The sequence below is a fragment of the Kryptolebias marmoratus genome, linkage group LG20, assembly GCF_001649575.2.
Source record: "Kryptolebias marmoratus isolate JLee-2015 linkage group LG20, ASM164957v2, whole genome shotgun sequence".
Lineage (NCBI taxonomy): Eukaryota > Metazoa > Chordata > Actinopteri > Cyprinodontiformes > Rivulidae > Kryptolebias > Kryptolebias marmoratus.
This window is the reverse complement of record NC_051449.1, coordinates 26,667,963-26,693,268: the sequence shown is the minus strand read 5'-3', so window position 1 is coordinate 26,693,268 and position 25,306 is coordinate 26,667,963. Positions and strand designations below refer to the sequence as shown.

General features: G+C 38.7%; 1 protein-coding gene across 7 annotated transcripts; it reads left to right on the top strand.

The window, feature by feature from the left end:
* The first annotated feature begins 1,116 nt into the window (after positions 1-1,116).
* Positions 1,117-25,306, top strand: LOC108250514 (potassium voltage-gated channel subfamily B member 2-like). 7 transcript variants are annotated; one of them, XM_017440422.3, is made up of 5 exons: positions 1,117-1,871; positions 2,169-2,248; positions 3,333-3,409; positions 3,523-4,297; positions 16,896-25,306. In XM_017440422.3, exons 4-5 carry the CDS (start codon positions 3,713-3,715, stop codon positions 18,885-18,887), a joined length of 2,577 nt encoding a protein of 858 aa, XP_017295911.1. In that variant the 5' UTR covers positions 1,117-1,871; positions 2,169-2,248; positions 3,333-3,409; positions 3,523-3,712; the 3' UTR covers positions 18,888-25,306. The 7 variants fall into 7 exon arrangements, with proteins under 7 accessions (XP_017295911.1, XP_037837803.1, XP_037837802.1 ...); XM_037981875.1 differs by having other exon boundaries at positions 3,333-3,414; XM_037981874.1 differs by lacking the exon at positions 2,169-2,248 and adding an exon at positions 2,097-2,135.

Sequence of the window (25,306 nt, the reverse complement as noted above, 5' to 3'; positions counted from 1 at the left end):
AAAATATAATTGGTTGCTTAAAACGTTTACACAGTAAGGTATCTGTTAAATGTGTCCAAAAATGTGGAAAAGCAACTCAGGTTTTGTTAGCTGTTTGAGAAATTTTGTTCTCGCCCACTACGTTTGCTCACATCCTGTGCATCTCCTGGGGGCTAAGCCCCCCTTCCCCTTAAAACCTAGTGACGCCCCTGGTAATATCCATCACAGAATGATGTTGGTTTTTAATGCAGTGCCGCCTGAAGGATCGAAGGTCACGGGTATTCAATGTTGGTTTTCTGCCTTGCTGCTTAGTTGTAGAGATCTGTCCAAATTCTCTGAATCTTTAGATGATATTATGGACTAAATGATGAAATCCCTAAATTCCTTGCAATTGTATGTTGAAAAACGTTGTTCTTAAACTGTTGGACTATTTGCTCACGCAGTTGTTCACAAAGTGGTGAACCTCACTCCATCCTTGCTTGTGAACGACTGAGCCTTTCGGGGATGCACCCTTTATCATTTTAATCATGACACTCACCTGTTTCCAATTAACCTGTTCACCTGTGGAATGCTCCAAACAAGTGTTCAGTGGTGGACAGTAACGGAGTACATTTACTTGATTAATGTACTTAAGTACATTTTTTGAGAATCTTTACTTTACTTGAGTAATTTTTTTGGGGGGTGAACTTATAACTTTCACTCCACTACATTTCAAAATCAAATATTGTACTTTTGACTCCACTACATTTCAAGGAAGCTAGACGTTACTTTGTGGCAATAGATTCAACCTTAAACCTCTGTTCCATAGTGAAAGTGTGAGGAGAATCAAGACTCTCTGGTTTGGTGTGTTTTTAGACAAAAAAATCCTTATTTTTTGTCTAAAAACACACCAAACTCTTTTTTGTGGCATTTTTATGCTGAAGTTCTTTACAGGTGGTGTAGAAGTTGCAGCAGAGTGGTTCTACGCGTCAGTACATCAGGTGGTTTCTGAAAGTTACAAGGTTCTGCAAAATTACTCTGAAAATTATACAGCAACATACTAATACTGGAAAATTTAATTTGTATTTTTGAATACTTAAGTACTTTTAAATGCATGTAATTTTGAATGCTTAAGTATTTTCAAAAGTGAGTACTTCAGTACTTTAACTTGAGTACATTTTTGACCGAGCAACTTTTACTTGTAGTTGAGTGAGATTTGACCATGAGTACCAATACTTTTACTCAAGTACTATAGTTGAGTACTTCGTCCAACACTACAGGTGTTTTTTGAGCAATGAGGGCACTGATTATGTTGTGTTGTTGGCACTAAGTACAGACCATTTACCATTCAAAATGGCCGTAATCTCAATTAAAAGTGAAGAATGAGCTGATTGAAATCTTTATTTGGGTCTTGTTGACGGTAAATTCTGAAATTAACCCTGTCAGTTACTGCCAATATTTCACAGCATATGGCTTAATTTTAAATTCATTCGGTTCTTAGGCAGGTTTTGTTTAGTTCAGCTGGGTTCGGTTTCCTATTGAACCCGCAGGAGGAAGAACCGAACTGGAAACAAGCTGTTGATGTGGATCAGTCCTCCGAGCTGAACCAATCCAATTGGCTCTGTGTCCACTCCTCCACCTCCTCCACCTCCTCCCCCTCCTCCACCGTCTCATCCCTTCACTGTTCACTCCTCCTCTGACCAGAACCTCTCGGATCCAGCCCGGTTCCTCGTGTGTTCCTTCAGGCTTCCTTCTCGGCACTAGAATGTGGATCTGCAGCAGCCGCCGGTTTCTCGGCTCGAATGAGGACCCAGCGGCAGGAGGAACGGGTCGGAACCGGGACAACTGAGAGCGTGGACCCGGTGAGAGGCAGAAAGTTCAGCTTTTCCCAGGTATCATCAGCTGCTGCACAGGTGGGTTTCTGTCGGATCTTTAAATGACTTTATTAGGTGGAGTTGCTGTAATTAGTGACAGAAAAGGTTGTGGTGCTGATTCAGGGACAGTTCTGCAGAGTCAGAAGAGTCCCAGATAAACTCCAATTTTATCCATCTAAAGTGATTTATGTAATTTTGACTTAATAAATACATGTAACAAATCCTTTTCGAACTCGGTGAAATGATGTTAATTCTCTATTTCAGGAACGGAAGATGTACCGGTCCAGTTTAAAGTCTACAAAGGTTTTTTTTTTTTTTTTTTTTTTTCATTTCCAGGAATAGATTGTCACTGAGTTGGGATTAGGAGCGGTTTTTAGTGACGTTGCAGCTTGGTTCCTGACGTGTCCCCGTGTCCTGTGAGTGTCCCAGGAGGGGATAGACGGTCTATAATTACCTGAGGTGGACCTGAAGCCCAAAGCCTCCTGCGGGATTTGATGGAACATATGATTACACAATCAGATTACAGCTCCTTCTGCTCCTCATGCAGGATTTGTTTCTCATTAAAAACTCTTTTGAGCAAATATCAAACAGTATCAACGTGGCATGTGATATTTTAGGTGTCATATCCGAAAATAGTAGTTCTGTTGCAGAAAGTTGATGCAGACCAGAACTAAAACAAATCCACCAAGAGATTATGATATTTCTGTTGAAGCAGGACACATATATGTAAAAATCCGCTGGACGAATTGAACAAAACCTTCACAAAATAATCATTGGATATACATCATCAACTGGTTAGCTTTAGGAGTCAACCAGATTCAAGATGGCCGCCACAGCTAAATGATCTTAGACATCACAGAAGTTGCTGCAACTTAGTCAATATAACAGATATTGACTCAAAATTTGGTGTGGTAGTAGCTAAGACTGATCCTCAACACACATTCTTAGCACTAGCAGATAATACAAGCTGTTTCTTCATTATTTTGTCACTGACTCATTGGAGTTAACCCTGTCAGGGAGCATTTCATCTTGTGAAAGAGTTCAGGATCAAACCACTGATCTTCTGATTGGAGTACATCCACTCTTCTGGCTGAAATGTCAAAACATAAAACCCAGGAAGACCCAGATTTTTTACAATTTAAATGTTGAAAATGTTTTGATACATAATAATGAGTCTCAAACCATGTGAAAAAAATGAGGTTCATGACAGAATTCAGAAAAAATAAAAAATGGAAAAAGTCAATTTGTAAAAAAAATTAATAATGATTTCATAAGGCCCTGTGTTTGATTGGCAGCACAGTTTGTGCCCCCCCCCCCCCACACACACACACACACCTTATGTGGTATTTTGAGTATTAGACAGATGCACAAAATTCTGTTTTATGCCTGAAGAAGACACACAATACCTTTGCTATTTTGAGAAAATCTGGTTATTTATGCAACTTTTATACATTTGCTATAAGGATAATTTTTGTTTTTATGTATTTTTACCTTTTTCAGAGATGTTTTTTAACAAATCTTCACCATCAGAAGACATTTGCTGGGTTTATTGCCAAAGTTTTACCAACAAGCCCTGAGTAATGTCAGCTTGCTTATATTTATGTCATTGCACTTTCTATAACTGTTCAATTTAAATAAATTAAATGATTTAATTGATTCTGGTCCAACTGTGTGATGGCTTGTTTTCCAGTTATGGATCTCGCCAGGATCATACCAGCCTGAACAGAGTGAGGTGAGCTTGGTTGACCTGAGCACACTTCTTCAAACCAGCTGGAACCCTCATCCCACTGATCCTGACCAAGCTCAGAAACCCCACGGACCACTGTAACCACTGTTAGGGGTCAGCCTTGGAGAACGGCAGCAGGGCAGGCAGACTCAACATGACTGACAGGGTGAGCTTAAGCACTCCCAAAGTCAACCCCCGCCCCGCTGTCCCACCTGTGCTTCCCCCTGAGCCAATCAACATAATTCGTACCAAAGCCCGCTCCCGGCGAGTCCGGCTCAATGTGGGAGGTCTCACTCATGAAGTGCTGTGGAGGACGCTTGATCGACTGCCCCGAACCCGTCTGGGACGGCTGAGAGACTGTAACACCCATGAATCCCTGCTGGAGATCTGCGACGACTACAGTCTGACTGAAAATGAGTATTTCTTTGACCGGCATCCAGTGGCCTTCTCCTCTATCCTCAACTTCTACAGAACAGGGAAGCTCCACATGATGGAGGAGATGTGCGCCCTGTCCTTTGGCCAGGAGTTGGACTATTGGGGCATTGATGAGATCTACTTGGAGTCCTGTTGTCAGGCCAGGTACCACCAGAAAAAGGAACAGATGAATGAGGAATTGAGGAGGGAGGCTGAGACATTAAGAGACAAGGAGGGAGAAGAGGAGGACCAAGGCTGCTGTCCTGACAAAAGACAGAAGCTCTGGGATCTTTTAGAGAAACCCAGCTCCTCTGTAGCTGCAAAGGTAATGGTGACACTCACACACACAGGCCGCAAACAATTTCCTTCGATTTCAAATTGATTACGAGAGCAGCAATGTGATTATAAAACAATTATTAATGTATCCACAATCACAATTCAAACTAAATCCTGAGCAGAGAATCTCTCAAACCTAAAAGAAACCAAATGTTTTGCTCTACATTGCAGAATAAAAAAGGTTTTCATTCAAACAAGATTTTAGGAACAAAATTAACATAAAAAGTAGTCAAAGAGATAAAAGATATTGACAAGAGCTACATCATGCCAGTTGTGTACATGCTTTCACCCAAGAAGAAGAAAAAACAGCCAGTATTAGCTGCTGCTGATAACCAGAGGACCATTGAGTAAGTGATGTCAAAGTTTCCACCTAACTCAGAAAAGGCAAAGCAAGTTACAAAGTCCATTGTACCTTTTATTGTGAAGGACTTGAGTTTGCAGTAAGTCCTTAAAAACCAGGACTTGTGTGATATGTTTCACATTTTGAATTCACAATAGATTGTGAGCTTCACAGTCATTCCTACACTTGATGAGATCTATTTGGATACAATAGGAACAGAAACAAAGTGGTGGAAACATTGAAGAAAGTAGGTGAGATAGCTCTAACATGGGATGCACTGACATCCATCACTACAGAATCTTAGGTCACTATGTATTTTAACTTCAGAGAAGCCAATGTTCTTCTAAACACTGGCTTTCAATGCAGAAGGAGCTGTTGTGTGGCTCAGTCACCTGTCTTGTTAATGTGTCTCTGTTGTGTGCTCACCATAAACCGTCCGGGCGCTGCACATGCACACTTTAGAATTTCAACTCTTAACGTGACATAATTAATATTAAATAGTAATCAGTTTTGGATATTTTTTAAATCAAATCAGAGTTGTTAATAACTGGCAACTCTAAATGACTCTTAAACGTCCTATAGACTGGGCACAACCCTGCTACAATGTAACAAATCAGCCAGAACATGGTCTGTATTTGCAGGGTCTTGGCAAGGTCTTGTTAAGAATGCAATGGGTTCCCATTATAAGGGATAACGCAATGGTTTTGAGTGTGCACAAAACCTCTGCAGCAAGGTTGTGGTGAGTTATCAGTGTGGTGGTAGTGTCTATGATATGGAGCTCTCATACCCAGCTGTTTAGCTGGGTCATTAAGAATTGGAAACAGGGCTGACTACTGTGGTCTTATGTCTAGGCCAAGATTGTGATTGTGACAAAGTCATGCAAACAACCCAGCACAGGCTTCAGTTCAATTTAACTCAGTTTATTTATACAAAATCCAATTACAGTCCATTTAGTCCAAGTTATAACACAATATAATCAGATTCAGTACATTATGAAATGCCATTTAGTAAAAGCTATCTGTTTAAGGAAGTGAGCAGATTGCATCTAATCTTCTCTTCGTCACAGTTCCCCAAACTGAGCAGCATGTAGGTGACAGTGGAACTACTCCCTTTTAACAGAAAGAAACCAATTCCAGAACAAGAGCCAGGATGAGCGGCCATCTTCCTCGATGGCTGGGTGTTGAGCTTGGACTTGATACCTGTTGCTGCATCATACCACTTTTTGAGAGAGTTTTGCCAGGGTGGGGGCAAAGGTGTGGTGAGGATGCAGGAGATTGTCTCGGAGTTGCAGAAAACAGCAGGAGTAAACTTTTTGGTGAGAACTAAGAGTGTAGTAGTATCATGATGCCATCACACTGAGGGAGGTTTTGTAAATTTGCTGTGATCAATCCTGGACCAGGATGTGGACCAAGTTTTCAATTGTGTCTGTGTGTGTCTGTTAGCAAAATATCTTATGAAATGTTAAACAAATTTTAATAAAAATCTCAGTCATTAAAAGTACTCTACATATACAAATTATTAACATTTGGAGTCAAACTGATTCAATATGGCTGCTGCAGTCAACTGATCTTATAAACACAAAAATGGCTATTACTCAATTTACAGTCAAATTTACAGACATTCAGCTCAAATTTGATGTAGTAGTAGCTGAAAGTCATTTACAACACATGACAAAATGCATGTCGCCCACTTCTTTTCATTCCAATTTTAGACGAATATCACCTTATGTTGAGAAATGATGGAGTTGTAGTCATTTTGGTCAAAACTTGTAAATAGTGCTATGTACAGTCTTATACGTTATTGCAATATCTTGTGTGATTTTGCATAATCTGTTAACACTCAGAGAATGTGCTGCAAATGACCCTCATCTACTACCACACCAAATTTTAGCTCAATATCTGTAAAACTGACTAGTCACTGATTTTTTGGGTTTGGTAGGTTGATTAGCTGTGGCACCCATCTTGAATTAGGTTAATTCCAAAAAATACAAAAAAAAAGTTAAAAAAACAAAACAACTGGACTTCTATTCTGTAGTTGAAGACGTTTCACTTTCTGTCCACAGAGCTCTATCAACTCAGTTTTTGAATTGAAAAAATTGTTTGGATGGAAAGTGGTACGTCTTCAACTACAGAATAGAACTTTAGTTGTTTTGTTTTTTTTTAACTTTTTTGGATTTGCCATGTCCTGGATGACTGAGAGTCTACATCAGTTGTAGATGTACAAGTACATGGATTGGATTTTTCTTCAGGACTAACGTCTACATTACAGATGGTTCTTGGCTCTAAAAATACAGCAGCACTGGCCTTTAAAGTACCATGTGATCATGTTGGAACTGTAGTGTCAGCAGGAGGGAAGCTGCTTACATCGCCGGACTTTGACAGGCACCGCGGCTCACTGATTCACTGGTTTTAGCCAATCAGAGAGCTACTTCCTGGTGACAGGAACAGCCAAGAGCTGCCACTGATTAGAAAAGAAGTAATACCTGTCCACTTGGAAAATCTGATTCATCAGAGGAAAGCACACACACACACTGCAGTTCAGAGCCAAGAGTGATAGGTGTATAATATAATATATAAGATAATATTATATGATTGTATTAATGTTAGATATTTTAGTCATTATGCAAGATCTTTGCCTAAAATTGACAGCCCAGTTTGTCTGTTAGCAAAATACCTCATGAATCACTAAAAAAGATTTTAAGAAATTTTAAATTTACTGATTAGCCATAGTGGCTGGTGGATAAAATTTTTAATTTCCACCGCTGTTCTTAACCCTCCTGAAGCCCTTGTAACTGAAGAGAGAAAGAGAAGCCTTTGTAACTCTGGATCAGTTTCACCTGAAGGCCACAGGAGGGTTAAGTTCAGTTTTTTAGCCAAATTTGTAAATAATTTATTAAACCATTTTACTATTTCGACATATCTTGTAAACCAATTCAGATGATTGAATGAATGTTGCACTGTCTGTTTTTTTTATCAGTTTGTACTTTTTTTATTATCAATGAGCATTTTATGGTAACAACACTCCAAATCTCATTGTATGTATTATGTGTAGTGACAGCTGACCTTATCTTTCTCTGCCCATTTTGCTCCTTCCTGTTTTCACTCCTTTGGAGGAGCATTTCCAGTTCAGTGCTGACATCATTAACAAACATAAAAAATTATAAAGAAAATGAATTAAAATTTTGGAATATTCAGCAGTCAGACTATAACAATCAGCTCATATTAAGATCCTACATCTATCAGTCAACAGTTACTGGGAGGATTACTGATGAAAACAATCTGAGATCACCTACAAAGGCATTTTATTTACACGGCTCAGCAGGCCTTATCCACAGTAAACATGAGCTTTAAACATAAACATTTTTGTGCAATGATCCAGTTTTTTTTATGCTGAAAAACATTTTTCACTAATTTTAGAACTTACTGATCTGTAATTGTCGTGTGCAGTTGTAATGATCATGTAATGACCAGTGGTATTATTCGGTTATAAGCAGCAAATATTTTAAACTAAATAAAGTATCCTAGGTGTTAGTGTGTTAGCTATCAGTAAGTGATTAAACCAAAACAAACCACCCCCCCCTCCTCCATCAGCCTCCGTAGCATCCTCACAGTCAGTAAACTCACAGTTCAGAAACTTTACAGAAAAAGTGTGTATCTGTGCGTTGGGTTGCCAGCCCTCTGAACATTGTTAAAACATATCTACCCATCCTGTTAAAAACAAACAAAACAACTTTTACCTCCAACATCTGCTGTAGGAGCAGAGGAGGACCACAGCTGGAGGAGGATTTCATCTGGGGATTCTCTTAATGCAGCTGCGTGCTACAGACTTACCTAACACAGTTCTGAATATAAACACTAATATCCTGATCCACTAAAAATGAACTGCTTCTTGCTTTCACCATCAAATATTGAACATCATTTTGCACCAGGGGTTCCACATTATCACATACTGTTGCATGTAGCAGTGCACTGAGTGGGTAGAGCTTGTACTCCATTTAGAACAGCACTCAGGTCTATAGTCAACTGTTGGTCCTGGAGCCAGCAAGTTGTGATGTCATCGTATGCCCCTTTTCCAACGGCTCTAAAGGTCCCGGCTCCACTCTACTCGGCTTGCTTTGTGCATGTTTCCACCAGCATTTCTTCCAGGCCAGTCCCTGCTTTTTTGGTTCCTGCTTTGGAGTAGGGCCAGCGGGCCAGCCCTGCTTTTGTTGGTGACGCAAGCTTAGCTCCTGTTCACTCATTGGTCATGGGTGTGGTCAGATGCAAGCGTAAAGAGCAAAGAAAACAACAATAGACAATTTTGGAACAGTGGTGAAGTAATAGGACTATAAACAACAGCGTCAGCTTACTCTGCAACGTTTAGCCGTCTGTCCCCCAGCTTAACGCGCTGTGAAGCCTGAAATCTCCGGCAGATAACAGCTGTCCTACTCCGCGCAACAATCGCAGCATCCAGAGCATTTCTTCCACTGCGCCTCTCTTCCTGAAGTCTCAGGAGAATCCCCATAAGTTTAAAAAACAGCAACAACACAGGGCCAACGTTGTTCATAGCGCTTCTGTTGTTTCCACAAATGACGCCAAGTTTCAGTAGTATTTAATAGTATTTAGACAAGAATAACTGAGCTTTTATCTAGCCTATAAAGTAGTTCACTATTATTTATCATATGTATGTTACCAAAAATGGGTAAAACAGGTTTGTAGAATAATGGCTAATTAGGAAAATATGTTGTGATATTGGTTATATATGTTCAGTTAACTGGTATATGATGGCCCTCAGTATCCTGCTCTACAGTAATTACAGCAGCTTAGTTTAGAGAGCTTGACAACGGAAGTCAGGGTGTGCAATGTTAGACAAAATGGTCCCTGTAGAAGGGACCTGTGATGTAGGTTCTAGTGTGAGCTGCTAACACATGAGGCTAAGAACAGCAAGCACAAACTTCGTACAGCAGAGGCCTCGCTCAGGTCCAATGGTCAGAGCGGTGTTTACTAACCTCATCTTGATAGAAACATCCAGTGACAACTGATCATTAGGGGCAGGTTAGGCTGTGTCTCTTGCTTTATAACCCCACTTTAAACTTCTCAACAACTTTCTTCCTGATCTGTCTGGTGTGTTCCTTGGTCCTCATAATGTTGTTCGATCACTACTTAGTGAAAAATCCTTCTTTGTTTTCAATTCTTGCTTGTTGGAGGAGATGGCACTAAGTAGAGGACTGGTTATAATGATTTGAAACATTTTCCAGGGAGGATTAAAAAACAGGAGAGTTGCAAGATTCACCTGGAAAACTCTGTCAAGCTGGACTTGGAAAGAAAGCTTTTATCAAGGCCCCATTTACATGAGAATGGCATTGGCATGAATATGTAAAAGTCTTTTATTATTTCAGCTTTGCATTCACCAGAAACAACATTTTAGCAACCCCTAAATCACGTATCAAACGCCATTCCTCAGGGGCCACTCTCCTGCATATTTTAGATGTGTTCTTGCTTTAAAACACCTGGTTTAAATGAATGACTTGTGGTCATGCAGAACTTGATGATTTTGTGAGGAGGTAATTGAAACCATTTGAATCAGGTGTGTTGGAGCAGAAAAACCTGAAACTTCCAGGAAAGTGGCACTTGAGGCCTGGAGTTTGACACCTTTGCCCTAAATGGAATTTTTCAACAACTGGTTCCACAGTGAGAAAATCATTAAATGCCACCTTTGTTTTCATGTGAACAGTCTAAACACAACCTTTTGAAAACTATGATGTCATAGTCCCACCTCAAATCTAACCTATAATGCCAAGTGTCACAGAGACATTACCAGTAACAATAACAACTGGGAGCAAACCTCCACCAAGATCATACCATCAATAGAAAAATAGTCTGATCCAGATTGTGATCTGGATCACCACTGATATTTAGTTAATTGTTTCTTGTGACAACCCCAACATTTCTGGAAAAATTAATCAAAATTGGTACATTAAAAAAAAACCAATTATACTTTATTTAATACCGAACATTGAAGAGACCACTCAGATGTTTTCGGCTCTTTCTATGATCAGATCAGTTAGGGATTCAGAGCAGCTTGTTATTGAGGAAAAAATATAGACAATCCATGTGTAATTAAACAAATGTCATAGTCGGAAACAGCTGTTGATTAGTTTACTCTGGTGTGAGAGTTCTTAAATGCTACTCTCAAGCATGTTCACGTTTTTTATGAGTTAGCATCGGGTTAGCATCAGGTTAGCTGCAAGTTAACAATGTTAGCTCTCTCCTGCCGTCTTTATGTTAACTTGCAGTTTTGTGTATTGATGTCATGGCACTGATCTGGGGGTAATCGGTTCTCACTGTTCCACTTTCCCAACTCGGTCGTTATGTGTGTTATTTTGTCGGCCATGACATAACAGGGCAAAAAAAAGATGTTTGACAATGATGATGTTCAGATTTTTTCTGTCATATATTCTTCTGTCTATTGTTCTGTCTCTTGTTTTTGTCTCTCGTTCTTTCATTCCCCTTTGTCTTTTGTTGTTTTGTGTCATGTTTTTCTTTCTCTTTTATGAAGTTGCAGGTGCCACCTTCACAGAGAAGACTAAATATTCCACACTAACCATTTGTGACAAACAGTGCTGGGTTTTGAATGCTGAACACTTTGTAACAGCAGTATTTTACCTACATTTGGGCTTTTTTTATTCTAACTGTGTCCATATAACTAATTTAAATTAGGTTAAGTTGACACAGTTGTCACACTTTATGGAAGCTTTGTGGATTATATCCATACACAATGTCTGGTTCGTTCTTTTTGATGAGTATCAAAAGTCACACAATTCTTTAGTAAATCAGAAAATCAGATTTCAGTACATCCATTTTATTTAACGTAAAGATTAACAAAGATCCCTGAGAATTTGTTGTTAATTAGAATAAATTTTGAACATCTAAATGTAGGAGGTTGTTCTTTGATGACCAACAGACAAACCCTTCCTCCAGTTACAGATGAAAATAACTATAAATAAACAGTGACTTTCTCAGAAACAGTTTTTCAGCCAGTGTGTGTTCCAGAAATATTTTCATATATTGAATGTGGTTTAGGTTTCTCTGCTCAGACACTCTATCCTCTCTATTCACTGTTTCTGTTTTCTCAGTCTGTAAATTCCTCTAGTTTCTCACATCTCTAATAATGACATTAAGTTGATTTTTTTCACCTCTGTCAGCATATGAGAGGTGGCCTTTTCCTCTCTGATGTTTGCTGTTTGTTTAGTGCAGGGGTCGGCAACCCAAAATGTTGAAAGAGCCATGTATTAAAACCATCCCAAGAGGCAACAAAACTTGAAGTTATATTCAACTCAGAATTTAATTTTAAACCACATATATGCTTTTTATCATTTAAAAATATTTTCAAAATGAGACAATTTCTCTGTTTGGACAACACCAAAAGACTGATGCATGGTTTTCTAACTAGCAGGCAGGATGGCTGTAATGCTCTCCTTTTTTACCTTCCAAGAGTACAATAAATAAGCTCTAACTGATTCAGAATTCAGCAGCGAGTGTTCTGATTAAGACCAGAGAGAGAGTTTGCATTAGTCTTTTTCTAATATTCTTATATTGGCTTGCCTGTTAATTTTAGGATTAATTTGATTAAATGTTATTGTTTTTTTAAGTCCCTCTATAGCTGAGTAACAGACTATGTCAGAGAGATGGTTTTGGTTTATGAACCAGGACGACCCCTCAGATACTCTGGTTCCTCTTTTTAGCTGTTGTACAGAGCAGAACACTAACTCTTGGAGCTGTGGTTTTGTATGAGGAAATCTGGAGTGGTAGAGAAGTATGTTAGACTGGTACAGTGTCTGTAAATGAGAGGGAGGGAGGTGAAACAGTTAGGCTACAAGGAGCAGAGGTCAAATAGGTGTAGCAGGAGGGCTTAGGATTGACTTTTCAGGAAATTGGGCAGTGTGGTAAGGAGGTGAAGAAGAGAATCAAGTAGTGAGACTAGCTATGTTGTATGGTTTGGAGACAGTGGGACTGACGAAAAGACAGGCGACAGAACTGGAAGTGGCAGGGCTGAAGATGCTGAGGTTCTCCTTGGGAGGGACAAGGATGGATAGGATTAGGAATGTAATCATCTGAGGTACAGCACAGGTTGAACGACTGGGAGATAAAGTTAGAGAGGCCAGACTGAGATGGTTTGGACATGTGCAGAGAAGGGACAGTGGGTATACCGGTAGAAGGATGTTGGAGATGCAGCTGCCAGTAAAACGACAAAGAGGAGATATGTGGATGCAGTTAGAGAGAACACAGAGGTAGTTGGAGTGAAGACAGAGGACACAGAGGACTGTGTAAGATGGAGGAGGATGACTCGGTTTGGTAGCCCCTGAACAGGGAACAGCCAAAAGAAAAATAATATCATCAGCATAATGGAAATAATCCCATGCTGTCTGATAACTTTACCTAGTTATGACTAACTTGTATTAAGAAGATTTATTACATATATGAACAAACTGAAATATGTGTGATTAATAAAATTTAAAGCATTTTAGAGCTGTTCTTGTAATTCCAATATTATGTTCAAGCCTCTGTAATAGAATATTGTGATCAATTGTATTAAAGGCAGCGCTGAGATCTAACAGGACAAGTAAGTTCACTGTCTGAGGCCATGAAAATATCATTAGTAACTTTCACCAGTGCTGATTCTGTGCTATGATGAGCTCTAAACCCTGACTGAAAGTCCTCAAACAGATTATTTCTGTTAAGATGTTCACACAATTGATTTGCAACTATTTTTTCAAGAATTTGTGAGATAAATCGGAGATTAGATATAGGTCTATAATTAGCCAGAGCTCCTGAATAAAGATCAGGTTTCTTAAGTAAAGGTTTAATTACAGTGACCTTAAAGCCCTGTGGTACATAACCAGTCATTAAAGACAGATTAAGCAGATCCAAAATGGGGATATTAATTAAGTGAAACACATCTTTGAACAGGTCTAGTTAGAATGGGAAATGGCAGACATGTTGATGGTTTGGATAAAGCTATTATTTTTTATTTTTGACAGTTTAGAAAATTCAACAGGACACAAACAGTTTAAACACAAATTAGGTTCTAGTGACACTTCTAAAGCTGCCCCATTTGATAGAAAATCGCTGGCAATATGATAAATTTGTCAGGAGAGGCCACTGCACTGTGGTAATACTAATCCAAAGCGAATAGGCATCTCTGTGATTTGGAAAGAAATGGGCGGGCTCTGATACATAATTAGGCGTTTTTTGTTTCCTGGGCGCATTTTTATTTGCTTTTGGCAATGGAGGCTGCATTTGAGTGCAAAGATAAACTTTTGTGTCCTGGGCCAGAAAAATCCAATTGACCCGTAACGATCGTCGTAAAAAAGCAAAGGCTGAAGGAGCAAAATCACATGCAAATGGTGGCTGACATCATGCATTGCTTTGTGCAGTAAGAATAATTTTCATCTGTTTGTAGCCTACTACACAGTGACGTGCGGTGAGGTTCATGGTTGGTGAGGCACTGACTCCTTTAGTGTCAGATTTACAAATATATAAACCCAAAAGGGTAGCTTATTCAATTGGCTACTGGTTATTTCATATCTCATCAGCGTTCTTCACACACATACACACTCTCTCTCTCTCTCTCTCGTACGTATTAAAGATAAGAAAAAACGTTACAATTACTGTTTTGGCAGTCTGATGGAGCAAAACACAAAAATTAATTGGCTTGCAGCTGTGCGTCCCATGACTGCAAGTCCCTGTTACTACAGCTGCTTAGCGCTGGCACTAACACAGCACCAAGCTGTGGCCATAGCCTAAAAAGTAATTTTCAAAAAAAGTAGAAAACCTTATGTTACGCAATACGGAGCACGTTAACATCATATCCGGAAGATATTCGTGAATTTCAGCAAAATTTCAGGCATTGGTTATCTCGTGCGAATGCGCCACATAAAAAGCAGATGTTGGGGAGTAATTTATTTATTACATGAGGTCCCCAGATAATGTTTATCCTGTGCAAATAGGGCTTTAGTCAGTGTAAGAAATGAGGTTTAGAGAACAAAAAGTTTGGCACCAACCTACCAGCTTTTGTAATATTTGAAATATTTAAGAATAAGAATATAGGAGGCAATTAAAGGCCTAGTATTCATTGAAGGAATGCATATTGCCCGCTGCCTTTCATGCCAGAGTTTTACACTATCATCTTACAATGAGAAATGACAATATAGCCTTTTTGTCAAACCTTGAAAATAATGTTATGTACAATTTCATGAGATCTCACAAGATCCTATAGTAGTTGGAGTATGTGTTGAGAAACAGTCTCATCTATTACCACATAAAATTTTAGCTCAGTCGCTGTAAAACAAAGTTATAGCCATTTTTGTGTTTGGTAAGTTTGATTAGCTGTGGGTGGCACAGTGAAGCAGGGGTTAGAATCCTCGCCTCCTATCAAGAAGGTCACAGGCAGGACCACCTCCTGGCCTGGGGCCTTTCTGGGTGGAGTTTGCATGTTCTCTCTGTGCACAAGTGAGTTTTCTCCGGGTACTCTGGTTTCTTCCCACATACCAAAATCATCCATGTTAGGTTAATTGGTAACTCTAAATTGTTCCTAGGTGTGAGTGAGAGTGTAAATAATTGTTTGTCTCGTTTGTCTCCATGTGGCCCTGTGATGGACTGTGATGAACAGTCCAGGGTGTCCCCTGCCTCTCACACAGTGATGACTGGAGAGAGACACAAGCTCCTTGTGCTCCCAGAAAAAAAGAAGCGGGTAAAAAATTGGATGGGTAGATGGATGGATTAGCTGTGGTCAATGCACACTGGATGCATACATGCACACTCATGTTCCCTCAGAGTTTGTCTAGACTGTTTAGAAACACTAGTCAAGATTTAATGAGTTTTTTCTCTTTGACACTCTCCCATAAAGCTTAAACTGGGGAAGAACCTGGGCTACAGCTGTTGTAGCCCAGTCTCTTCCATCTCACCTGCCGAAGCTTGGAACTCCATCAGCGTGCTCACAGGGGTCTTGGTAGTCTCTCTCACTATTCTCCTTTATGCACAGTCACTCAGTTTGTGAGGACGGTCTGCTCTTGGGAGATTTACACGTCATATAATTTCTTGATGATGGATTTAACAGAACTCCTGAGGATGTTTAGGGCCTTCACATTCACACACCATCAGCGCATGAATGTGAGGATGAATGGGTGAATGACTGAATGTAGTGTAATGCACATTGGGGTCCTTGGACTAGATAAAGCGCTATACAAGTGCAAGCCATTTACCATTTTGTATCCATCCCATGATTTGTACTTCTCAATATTTTTTTTTCTGAGTTCAGTTAGGACAGTAACTTAAAGGGGGTAAATATTTATGCAATCACTTATTTTACACTACATATTTTTATTTAACTGATATTACTTTCTAGAAATTTGATTTCACTTGGACATTGAAGAAGGGTTTTTTGAAAATAATTTTGTAAAGAAGGTCAATTTATATTGACAATGATTGATTTATGACAGCAATAAAAACATAAAATATTGAAGGGGCTGAATATTTTTATTAGGAAAGGTATCTACTTTTTGCAAGGACCTGGCGAGCATCACCTTGGTATATGCTGCACTTGATACTGACTTGTGTAGTTGGCTTTAAATTGGCTTCTAGAGTTGTCTTCCCCACTCCCATTCTCAATGAAGGCTCTTAGTGTACTGTTGTGTGTGGTACTGAGTCATAGGTTTTCCTGTAGTCAGTCCAGGCAATGCACAGGTTTGTATGTGTGCTTTAAATACTGCAGGTGTGAATAATTATTTTTTTTATTTTTGTGTTGTTTTTTTTTGTTGTTTTTGTATTTTACTGTTTATTATTTTAATTTTAATTTTGATTCATAGATTTCCTTAGGTTGTCTGGCTTCTGCTTTCTTCTTTCTGTTCTGTTTCAGAAGAAAAGAATAAGTAACCACTTCTGACCTTCCTCTATCCTTTCTATAGATAGCAACACAATCCTATTACAATTATCCTGAAGTGTCCTAGCAAGGGCTGAAGGGAGAATACTCAGATATCACTCAGCTAAGACACTGGAGATTCTCTTTATAGGTTTTTGAAATGGGGTGGGGGGTTGTAATATATGGGCTGAAATGTCATTACATGTAATTAAAACCTTGCAATGGAATTACCATACATGGTAATTCCATTGCAAGGTTATACTTGTATCTAGCCAACTTATTCATACAGAAATACAATATTAGATATAAAACAAAGTTAATATAATACAATACTGTTTTTGTCTTACAGATCCTGGCCATGATCTCCATTCTTTTTATCATCATTTCCACCATCTCATTATCCCTCAACACTCTGCCAGAGCTTCAGGTTGTGGATGAATTTGGTCAGTTCAATGACAACCCCGCTCTAGCCCATGTGGAAGCTGTTTGCATTGCCTGGTTTACCATGGAGTACCTGCTTCGCCTGTTGTCAGCACCAAACAAGTGGGATTTTATCAAAGCTCCACTGAACATCATTGATCTGTTGGCTATCCTTCCTTACTATGTGACCCTTTGCTTGACCGAATCTAACAAGAGTGTGATGCAGTTCCAGAACGTACGCCGGGTTGTCCAGATCTTTCGCATTATGAGGATTCTGAGAATTTTGAAACTAGCCAGGCACTCAACTGGACTCCAGTCTTTAGGCTTTACTTTGCGAAGGAGCTATAATGAGCTGGGCCTCCTCATCCTCTTTTTAGCTATGGGGATTATGATTTTCTCTAGCTTGGTGTTCTTTGCTGAGAAGGATGAAGATGCCACCAAATTTACCAGCATTCCTGCCTCATTCTGGTGGGCTACTATTACAATGACAACTGTTGGTTATGGAGACATTTATCCACAAACCCTGCTAGGCAAGATTGTAGGGGGGCTCTGCTGTATAGCAGGTGTGTTAGTCATCGCACTTCCCATTCCCATCATCGTCAACAACTTCTCAGAGTTTTATAGAGAACAGAAAAGGCAAGAGAAAGCCATCAAGAGAAGGGAAGCTCTTGAACGAGCCAAGCGAAGTGGAAGCATTGTTTCTATAAATGTAAAAGATGCATTTACACGGAGCATGGAACTCACAGATGTGTTGGTGGAAAAAAGGGAAGAAAACAAATTTCCTATTGACAATCACCTGTCCCCCAGTCGTTGGAGCTACCACAAACACTACTCAAACACTGAGGTTGGTAGTCCAGTCAGGTCCCAAAAGTATCAAGAAGTCACTCAGCACGGCTCCCCTGAACGAGTCAAATCATTATCAAACAAGTCTTCCCCTCAACATCTCAGTGCAAAGCAGCCAGAAAATCCTGACAACAAGACAGATGGCATCCAGGAGAAACAGAACAAACCTACAGAAGAGCAGAGAAAGATAAAATCTTTGGCCTCTATCCAGGTCCCCCAAACTAATGTCAGCAATCCTGGAAACGTTTCCAATGTGGTTGATAACTCTTCATTAGAAATAGCAGAAAGAAGCTCTTTACTACCCACCATTGAAGGGGTTCACACTAGTATTAGGCAGCACATCCCCCCGCCCCTGGATCTAAGTCAGATCAGCACCATGGATCAGGGGCTTGACAACATCCGACCAATGTTCATCATCAAAGAGGGTTTGCATGAGGTTGTGTCCAGTCCCCAAAAAAGTGCAACTGGAGACAAATATTTGGTGACACATAGAATAGAAAGCCTTGGTGTTGCCTGCGACAACACGTGTACCTCTGTGCAAGGTTTTAGTAGCCCTCAAACAACGAGAGCCCTCAGGGTTGATTTCATTGAAGCTCAGGATGACATTCTCATGGCTGTGATGACTCCTGTCGCAACCCCATCTTCCACTGACTCCCCCAAGTTTGATCAAGTATTTTATGAAGACACAGTTTCCAGGTTTTCTAAATCTCATAGTTCTTTAACACAGGAGGTTAAGACTCTGCCAACAACCTCCCAACTTCCATCCCTGGGGCAACAGTCAGCCAGTTCAAGCAACTCTCAGGGAAGAGGAGAGGGCTCAGCAGCCAGGAGCTTAGAAGGTGAAGTGCATTTCACAAGCTTAAGTCACCATAGAAGGAATCATACGGAGAGGTCTGCTGTTGGCTCAAGCAGTGGGTCCAGTCCTCTGTCATCTAAAACTAGTCCACTCAATTGCACCCAGGACGTAGTACCTGTAGGGGAAGAGGATGATGGAAGACCAGGACAAGGAGGGGAAAAAACAGAAAATCACATTGATCTAGATGGAAGTTTAACACCTCACAGTGAAACAAGTATGTGAACTGCAGAGTACGGATCGATAGACAGGGAAAATAAATAAATGGACTGAGAAACATGCTGCTTGACAGCAGTTTCAATAAGCCACACTAACCTGGTGTGAGCTTTGTACCTGTTTAAAATTGCATACTGAAGCAGACTAAGCAAACCTATAGATGTTTTATCAAACAATACCTGTGACTTTTCGCTTGTTTAATGAACATTACTGTCAAGAAACATTTTGGAAATGTTACACATGTGCACTTGTCTTGGTACTATTTAACATTTTTTGGATCAGTGGGGGGAGCCCAGGGACACTTTGGTGTACTGCAGGGCAATGAACATTGCTGTCAAGAAAAATTTTGGAAATGTTACACATGTGCACTTGTCTTGGTACTATTTAACATTTTTGGAACAGTGGGGGGAGCCCAAGGACACTTTGGTGTACTGCAGGGCATGGTTTCAAACCTCTTATCTGGGTGTCATAAACAGTTTTTGTGCAGAACTCAGTAGGTGGATTTTCAGGTTCCCTTTCCTTACTACTAAGCAATGATGTCATAATGGGCTAAACACATTAAAAGAGTCATAGGGTTGAAAGAAATTAACTTTTTACATTTTTCAAAGCAACTTAAAAACATCTTTAAAATGCTTATCACTGTTTCTGATTCTTGTTAAAGGTTCTACTGTTACTAAGCACATAGCATGGTATAGTCTGAAGATTTGTTCATCTGAACACATACTTGTTTTTGTGTTTGAACAATATATGTTCTGTTTCATGAATTTTCCAGGCTGTTGTTGTCTTTTTGTTTTGTTTTCCTGAGCTTTGTCAAACCTGCTCTGACAGCAGAGTTTTTAAAGGTACAAAAACAAAAAAAGTAGAAGTGTAATTTGTCTTGTGTTCTTTACTGTTGGCACACATTTCAAACGTTTTCTGGAAAGTTAAACATTCTAGATAAAAGTATTGCGAGAGGTGAAAAAATTTATAAAGACTGTTTTATGGATCATCATGTTGAGTGTGTCAGTTTGGCTGTATTTCCAAAAGAAGCTCCTGGTGACCTTAGGAAGTGGTCATTCAATAATGACCACATGTTTAATTGTGTGTTTTTACAGAAACACTAAATTCAGGAATATAAACTGAATGCAGTATCAGAGCTGTTGAAGAACCCCCAAACCTTTATTTGGTCTCTATGAGACTAATGTCTTATCAAAAATGACGGTTGTTCTGTAGTTTTTATGACATTTATATGAGTAATAAAGTCAGTCACATACCAAGTTGGTAATTAATAACATGAAGTCAGCACTTATAAATCACTTATACTTCTCCAGGTTTTGGGTTGGCTGTTGGCAGCTCTGGAGCCCCATGTGGCCCTTTAACCCCTCTTAAGTGGGTCATTGTAGTTTTGACTAAATACAACATGAACATGAGCAATGTCGTTTACATTTAAACTGACAAAAGAAATGGGGATCTTTTTAGCAGTTTTCCCATTTACATTTTTGCAGTTTATGTGGGGAATTCCTGCAGCAGATGTAGGTGGGTTCGACTACCTGTGAATATTTTTTTTTAAATTAGAACATATTAATTATTTTAAAGGGACTGTTTCCACAGTTTTTTAAGTTTTCACCATAAAATGTTTAAAATGATCACTTTTATTGTTGAACTAATAGGTTGTTAGCCTTTTTCCTGCTTTTTATTTTATAAAACTTTCTGACAGACAGAACAATTTCTCTTCAAATACACTAGAAAATTAACATTTTTTTCAACAAAGTTAAGACAAGTTTCTGTAAAGACAGAAAGTACTTTTGCACATTTATTGAATATTACCAGATTTTAAGGCATCAAATATTACATATTAGAAATTTACAGTGTATTATCTCTACAAAAAAGGAAGAAAAAATACTGGCTCTAATAAAGCTAAGTCATCTAACTGTTCAGTTAAATAAAGATTGTGGCCTTTTATTTGAGCACATTTAATTCTTAAATAACCAGCAAACTGGTCTAGTTTTTATGTTTACCTTTTTTGAAACATTAGGATGCAACTAATACTTTTTTTTCTATGTGGGCTACTAATTTTGTTTTTCACAAAACAAGTAAAATAAGTAGTTTTGTACAAACAAAAGCAATACTCTTTTACAAAATGAAACAAATAGTACTGTATAATTTTCTTGTACAGAACTATATATTTTGTTCATTTTTGACTAACACTTAAAAAAATAAAATGTAAACGCAACATAAACTAGGTATTTATACAGAATATGTAATAATTAAACTTTATCAATTGTTTTATCTTAGTGGTCAAATGAAATTTGAGGATTTTTATTAATTTTATTTCATAGGAGAAATAATAAAAATGGTTCTTGTAGTTGTAAAGGTTGTAGCCCCCTGCTGTAGTCAAAGTTTATTTTCTTGGCACTCCACCAAGGTCATGGCTGACCCCACAGCCATCCTATGTACAAAACCCAGCTAAATTTACCATGTATATACACGTGATCCCATGTGGAAGAAATGTTTTTACTTTTGATTTCCACATGTGATGTGTATGATTGTAAGAAATGGCATGTTTTTGTAAAACGGTGGAGTTGCAGGTTTGGTTTTCTCCTGAGTATTTGCAAATCATGTTGCCAAGCATGAGAACCATGTTTCTTAATTCAGAGGAACATTTTTCCCTTTTATTAGGAACTACGCATTGTCAAATTAACTGACAAAGGAAGTATGTTGTACAACATCTGGAATATACATATAAATCATGTGATTCTCTGCATCTCTATAGAGCAAGTAAGCTTCAAAAACAGTTCATAGTAGAATTTGACCTCAGTCGTAGGCAACAATTTTACTAAACACTTCCAATGGGATTTCCAAGATAGATGATATCAGAACAAGCTTTCTGTTCCTTTCTAAAGCTTTAGTTAATCTTTTTTAGTCTTTCTTACTTTCACATGCAATATAATCAGCCATCAAAAGCTGCCAGATTCATCCCACTCCCTGATGCTGCCAACAACGACTTCTGACCAAGAGCCCAACAATCTAAATACAACCTTACAGGCTTCATATTCACCATTGTGATTGTTGAAATGTTTTTATTTGTGGTTCCACAAGAGTGAGACAAGTTACTAAATGTTGGGATTGGTACACCCCATTTTACTGTAAAGGAATTCCTAAATCTTTATTTCTTCAGAATGCACAACCTCTGTTAACACCTCTACCACACCAACATGCATCTATTCCACCTGTACTGTCTCTGAATTGGATTAGATTACTGATTGCTTGGACTGCTCTTGTACTGTACTGAAACGTTCTCCTCTTTGTCCTTCTCCATTTGAAGGTAGCTGAATGTCTTTTTGATCTTTTGAAGATGTTTTTCTTCTCATGCAAGGATTTTTCTTAATTCAAACTGAAAAATGCAGTTTCAAGCTTATTCTGTGTGATATACGGGAAAACAAACAACTACAGAAATGCTTAGCATAACACAGAAGAGCTGCTCTTCAAGTCAAAACTCAGTGGTCCACTTACACTTCAAAGATAAGAGACACTCTTTAAAAGGCAGTAATATTCACATTTGGACAGGGAAGATAGATGGGTTGAGAGAGGAAGGAAGGAAGACATCTATTGTAAACCATCAATTACATACATACTGGCAACTTTATTAGGTACACCTTGCTAGTACTAGATTGGACCCCCTCCTCCTTTAGAACTGCCTTAGTTTTTTGTGGCATAGATTCAACAAAATGTCTGAAACATTCCTCAGACATTCTGGTCCATATTGACAAGTTAGCATCACAAAGTTGCTGTCAGCTCTGTCAGCTGCACATCTATGATGTAAATCTCCCTTTCCACCACATCCTAAAGGTGCTTGATTGGATTGAGATCTGGTGGCTGTGGAGACTTTTGTATTCCAGTGAATTCGGACTCATCAGACCAAGCAATACTTTTCAAATCTCTTATTGTCCAACTTTGGTGAGCCTGTGTTAATGGTAACCTCAGTTTTCTGTTTTTAACTGACAGAAGTCACATCAGGTGTGGTCTTCTGCTGCTGTAGCCAATCTGCTTCAAGGTTGGATATGTTGTGCGTTCAGAGATGGTATTCTGCAGACTTTAGTTTAAAACAAGTGATTATTTAAGCTGCTGTTGCCTTTCTGCCATCTTGAACCATTCTTCCCATTCTGCTCTCCTTTGATCTTTGACATAAACAAGGATTTTTGGCCACACAAATGCTGCTCACTGAATATTTTCTCATTTTTGGACCATTCTCTTTAAACCCTAGAGATGGCTGTGTGTAGATCAGCAGTTCCTGAAAAACTCAGCACTTCCTGTCTGTCACCAACAACCACACCACATTCAAAGTCAGTTAAATCCCCTTTCTTTCCCATTCTAATGCCCGATTTGAACATGAGCAAGTCATCTTCACCACGTTTACATGCCTAAAGGAACTGAATTGCTGCCATGTGATGGGCTGTTTAACTATTTGTATTACCTAGCAATTTAACAAAGCACATAAAGTGTCTGGCGAGTGTATATAATACTGGACACATCCTGCTTTATTTTGTTTTTGGGACTTGAAGCCAGCAGGACCCAGTTTGTGGAAGCTGCAACGCTGAATTTTTGGAACAAGAATCTGCGCACTAGCAACGTATGTCTTTAAGCCTCACCTACTTCCCTGCACACAACCATAGTGTTGCGCATCACTTTTGTTTTAAGCATTAAATAACTAAACTTTTGAGAAATATATATATTTGAACATACAGCAGTAAAGCAAGAACTACAGAAATCAACAATTGTCAACACCTAAAAAACAGATATCTGAGGTGTTTTTAATTTTTTTTATTTTATGAACAGCAATGTTATATTTGTTTACATGAAGAGGCATGACTTACAATTTATACTGTAACCAGTGAATAGGTTGGTTACCACTCTGGCTTTAACTTCTGGGTTCCCATTAAACGTTGGAATTTCTTCTGTGGTCAGTGTGTTAAAGGGATAATCTGATCTTTTTCTTTAAAATGACACAGTGGTGTGAAAGAACACTACATTAGCTAATATTAAACCTCTAATATTAAATTTACTTCTGGAGGACTGATACATTTACCATTGGCATATACCAGTCTATACTCTGCACAAAAATATTTGCATACCATGGACGTTGTTTGGTTGAGAATTCAGCAAACTTAACAAACAGTGTCATGCTAAAGTGTAGAGGTTTAAAATTCGCTAATGTAGCATTTTCTTTTACACTAGTATGTTGTTTTTGAGATAGAGTTGTTTTATAAGTCTTATTAAGTAAGTCTATGTTTAAAAAAAATCAGGCATTCATTTGACTAGCTGTTAACCTAGCCTGGACAAAGACTTCTGCCCTTTTCTCCATACCTCATAGTCTGTGACTGATGTCTTGGCTATTAAGGTACTTATTAGAGATAACAACACTTCAAAATAATCAGACTGTTCATTTAAACAGATAGGTCCAACACTAAACTGAGGAGAAGGTCTCAGGTTTCAACTCCCCATTCTTCCCCAATGTATTTTTGAATTTGATCCCCAGTTTCACACCAATTTGCACCCTCATGCAAGTGACCAAGGCATCATATGGACCATGATAACAAAAACACTTCAAGTACCTTCAGGGAGAGGGCTGTTCATGTGAGTTTTGCAGCTTACAACAATTAATGGCTCAACACAGTTTAAAAAGCAAAAAAGTCTTACAAAATCTAAAAGTCCAGTTGCCATGGAGTGAAACTCACCAAGATCCCCAAATCTTTGATGAGTGACAACCATCACCAGCACATTCTTCCTGTTTGCTTTGAAAGAAACAAGTGTTTATGGAAGGACTAAATGAACCAGACTGGAAATGTGTATCAATATGCCCATTTCTTAAACTTAGTGTGCAGAGACATTCTTCCCTGCTAGTTTCATATAAGGTAATTTTAATGTTTTTGATAATCTGCTGACTGCTTTCCATATTATTCAACCATATGACTGGGTGTGCCAGACTCTTTAAAGTTAATTGCAGTAGTACTGCACTCTCAGGTTTTTACAATGAACTTTGTATTTTATCATAACTAGTAGGAAAATGGGTTCAAAATAATAATGATAAAACTATATTATGGAAAAAGGTGCAGGTTCACCCTCTGGCCATCAGTTTTTCATAAAGCATGAATCATCCTGAACGAGAAAATCTTGAATTTATTTTTCTCTGCGAACTGTTCTGAGCAGAGAATGTTTTTAAGTTTACTGTAGAGAAATAAAAGGAGAAATTGAGTCTTTAAATCATGTTTCTAAATGTCAATGATCACCAAATGGCAGTGGTATTGGGGTGGGGAGAATTCATCCACAATTTACTGAAGAATGAAAACAATGTGAAGGGGGGCCACTTGAGTATTTAAGATATTTTGTTTGTATTTCTTTTATTAAAGCAAGTAAAAAACATCAAAAATAATAAAAATGGGTCATTTAAA

Bases quoted from the DNA above. Each gene is read 5' to 3' on its own strand.
- LOC108250514 (XM_017440424.3), top strand. From the start codon at position 3,713: ATGACTGACAGGGTGAGCTTAAGCACTCCCAAAGTCAACCCCCGCCCC. The intron at 4,298-16,895 runs GTAATGGTGACA...TTTGTCTTACAG, and splicing joins GCTCCTCTGTAGCTGCAAAG to ATCCTGGCCATGATCTCCAT.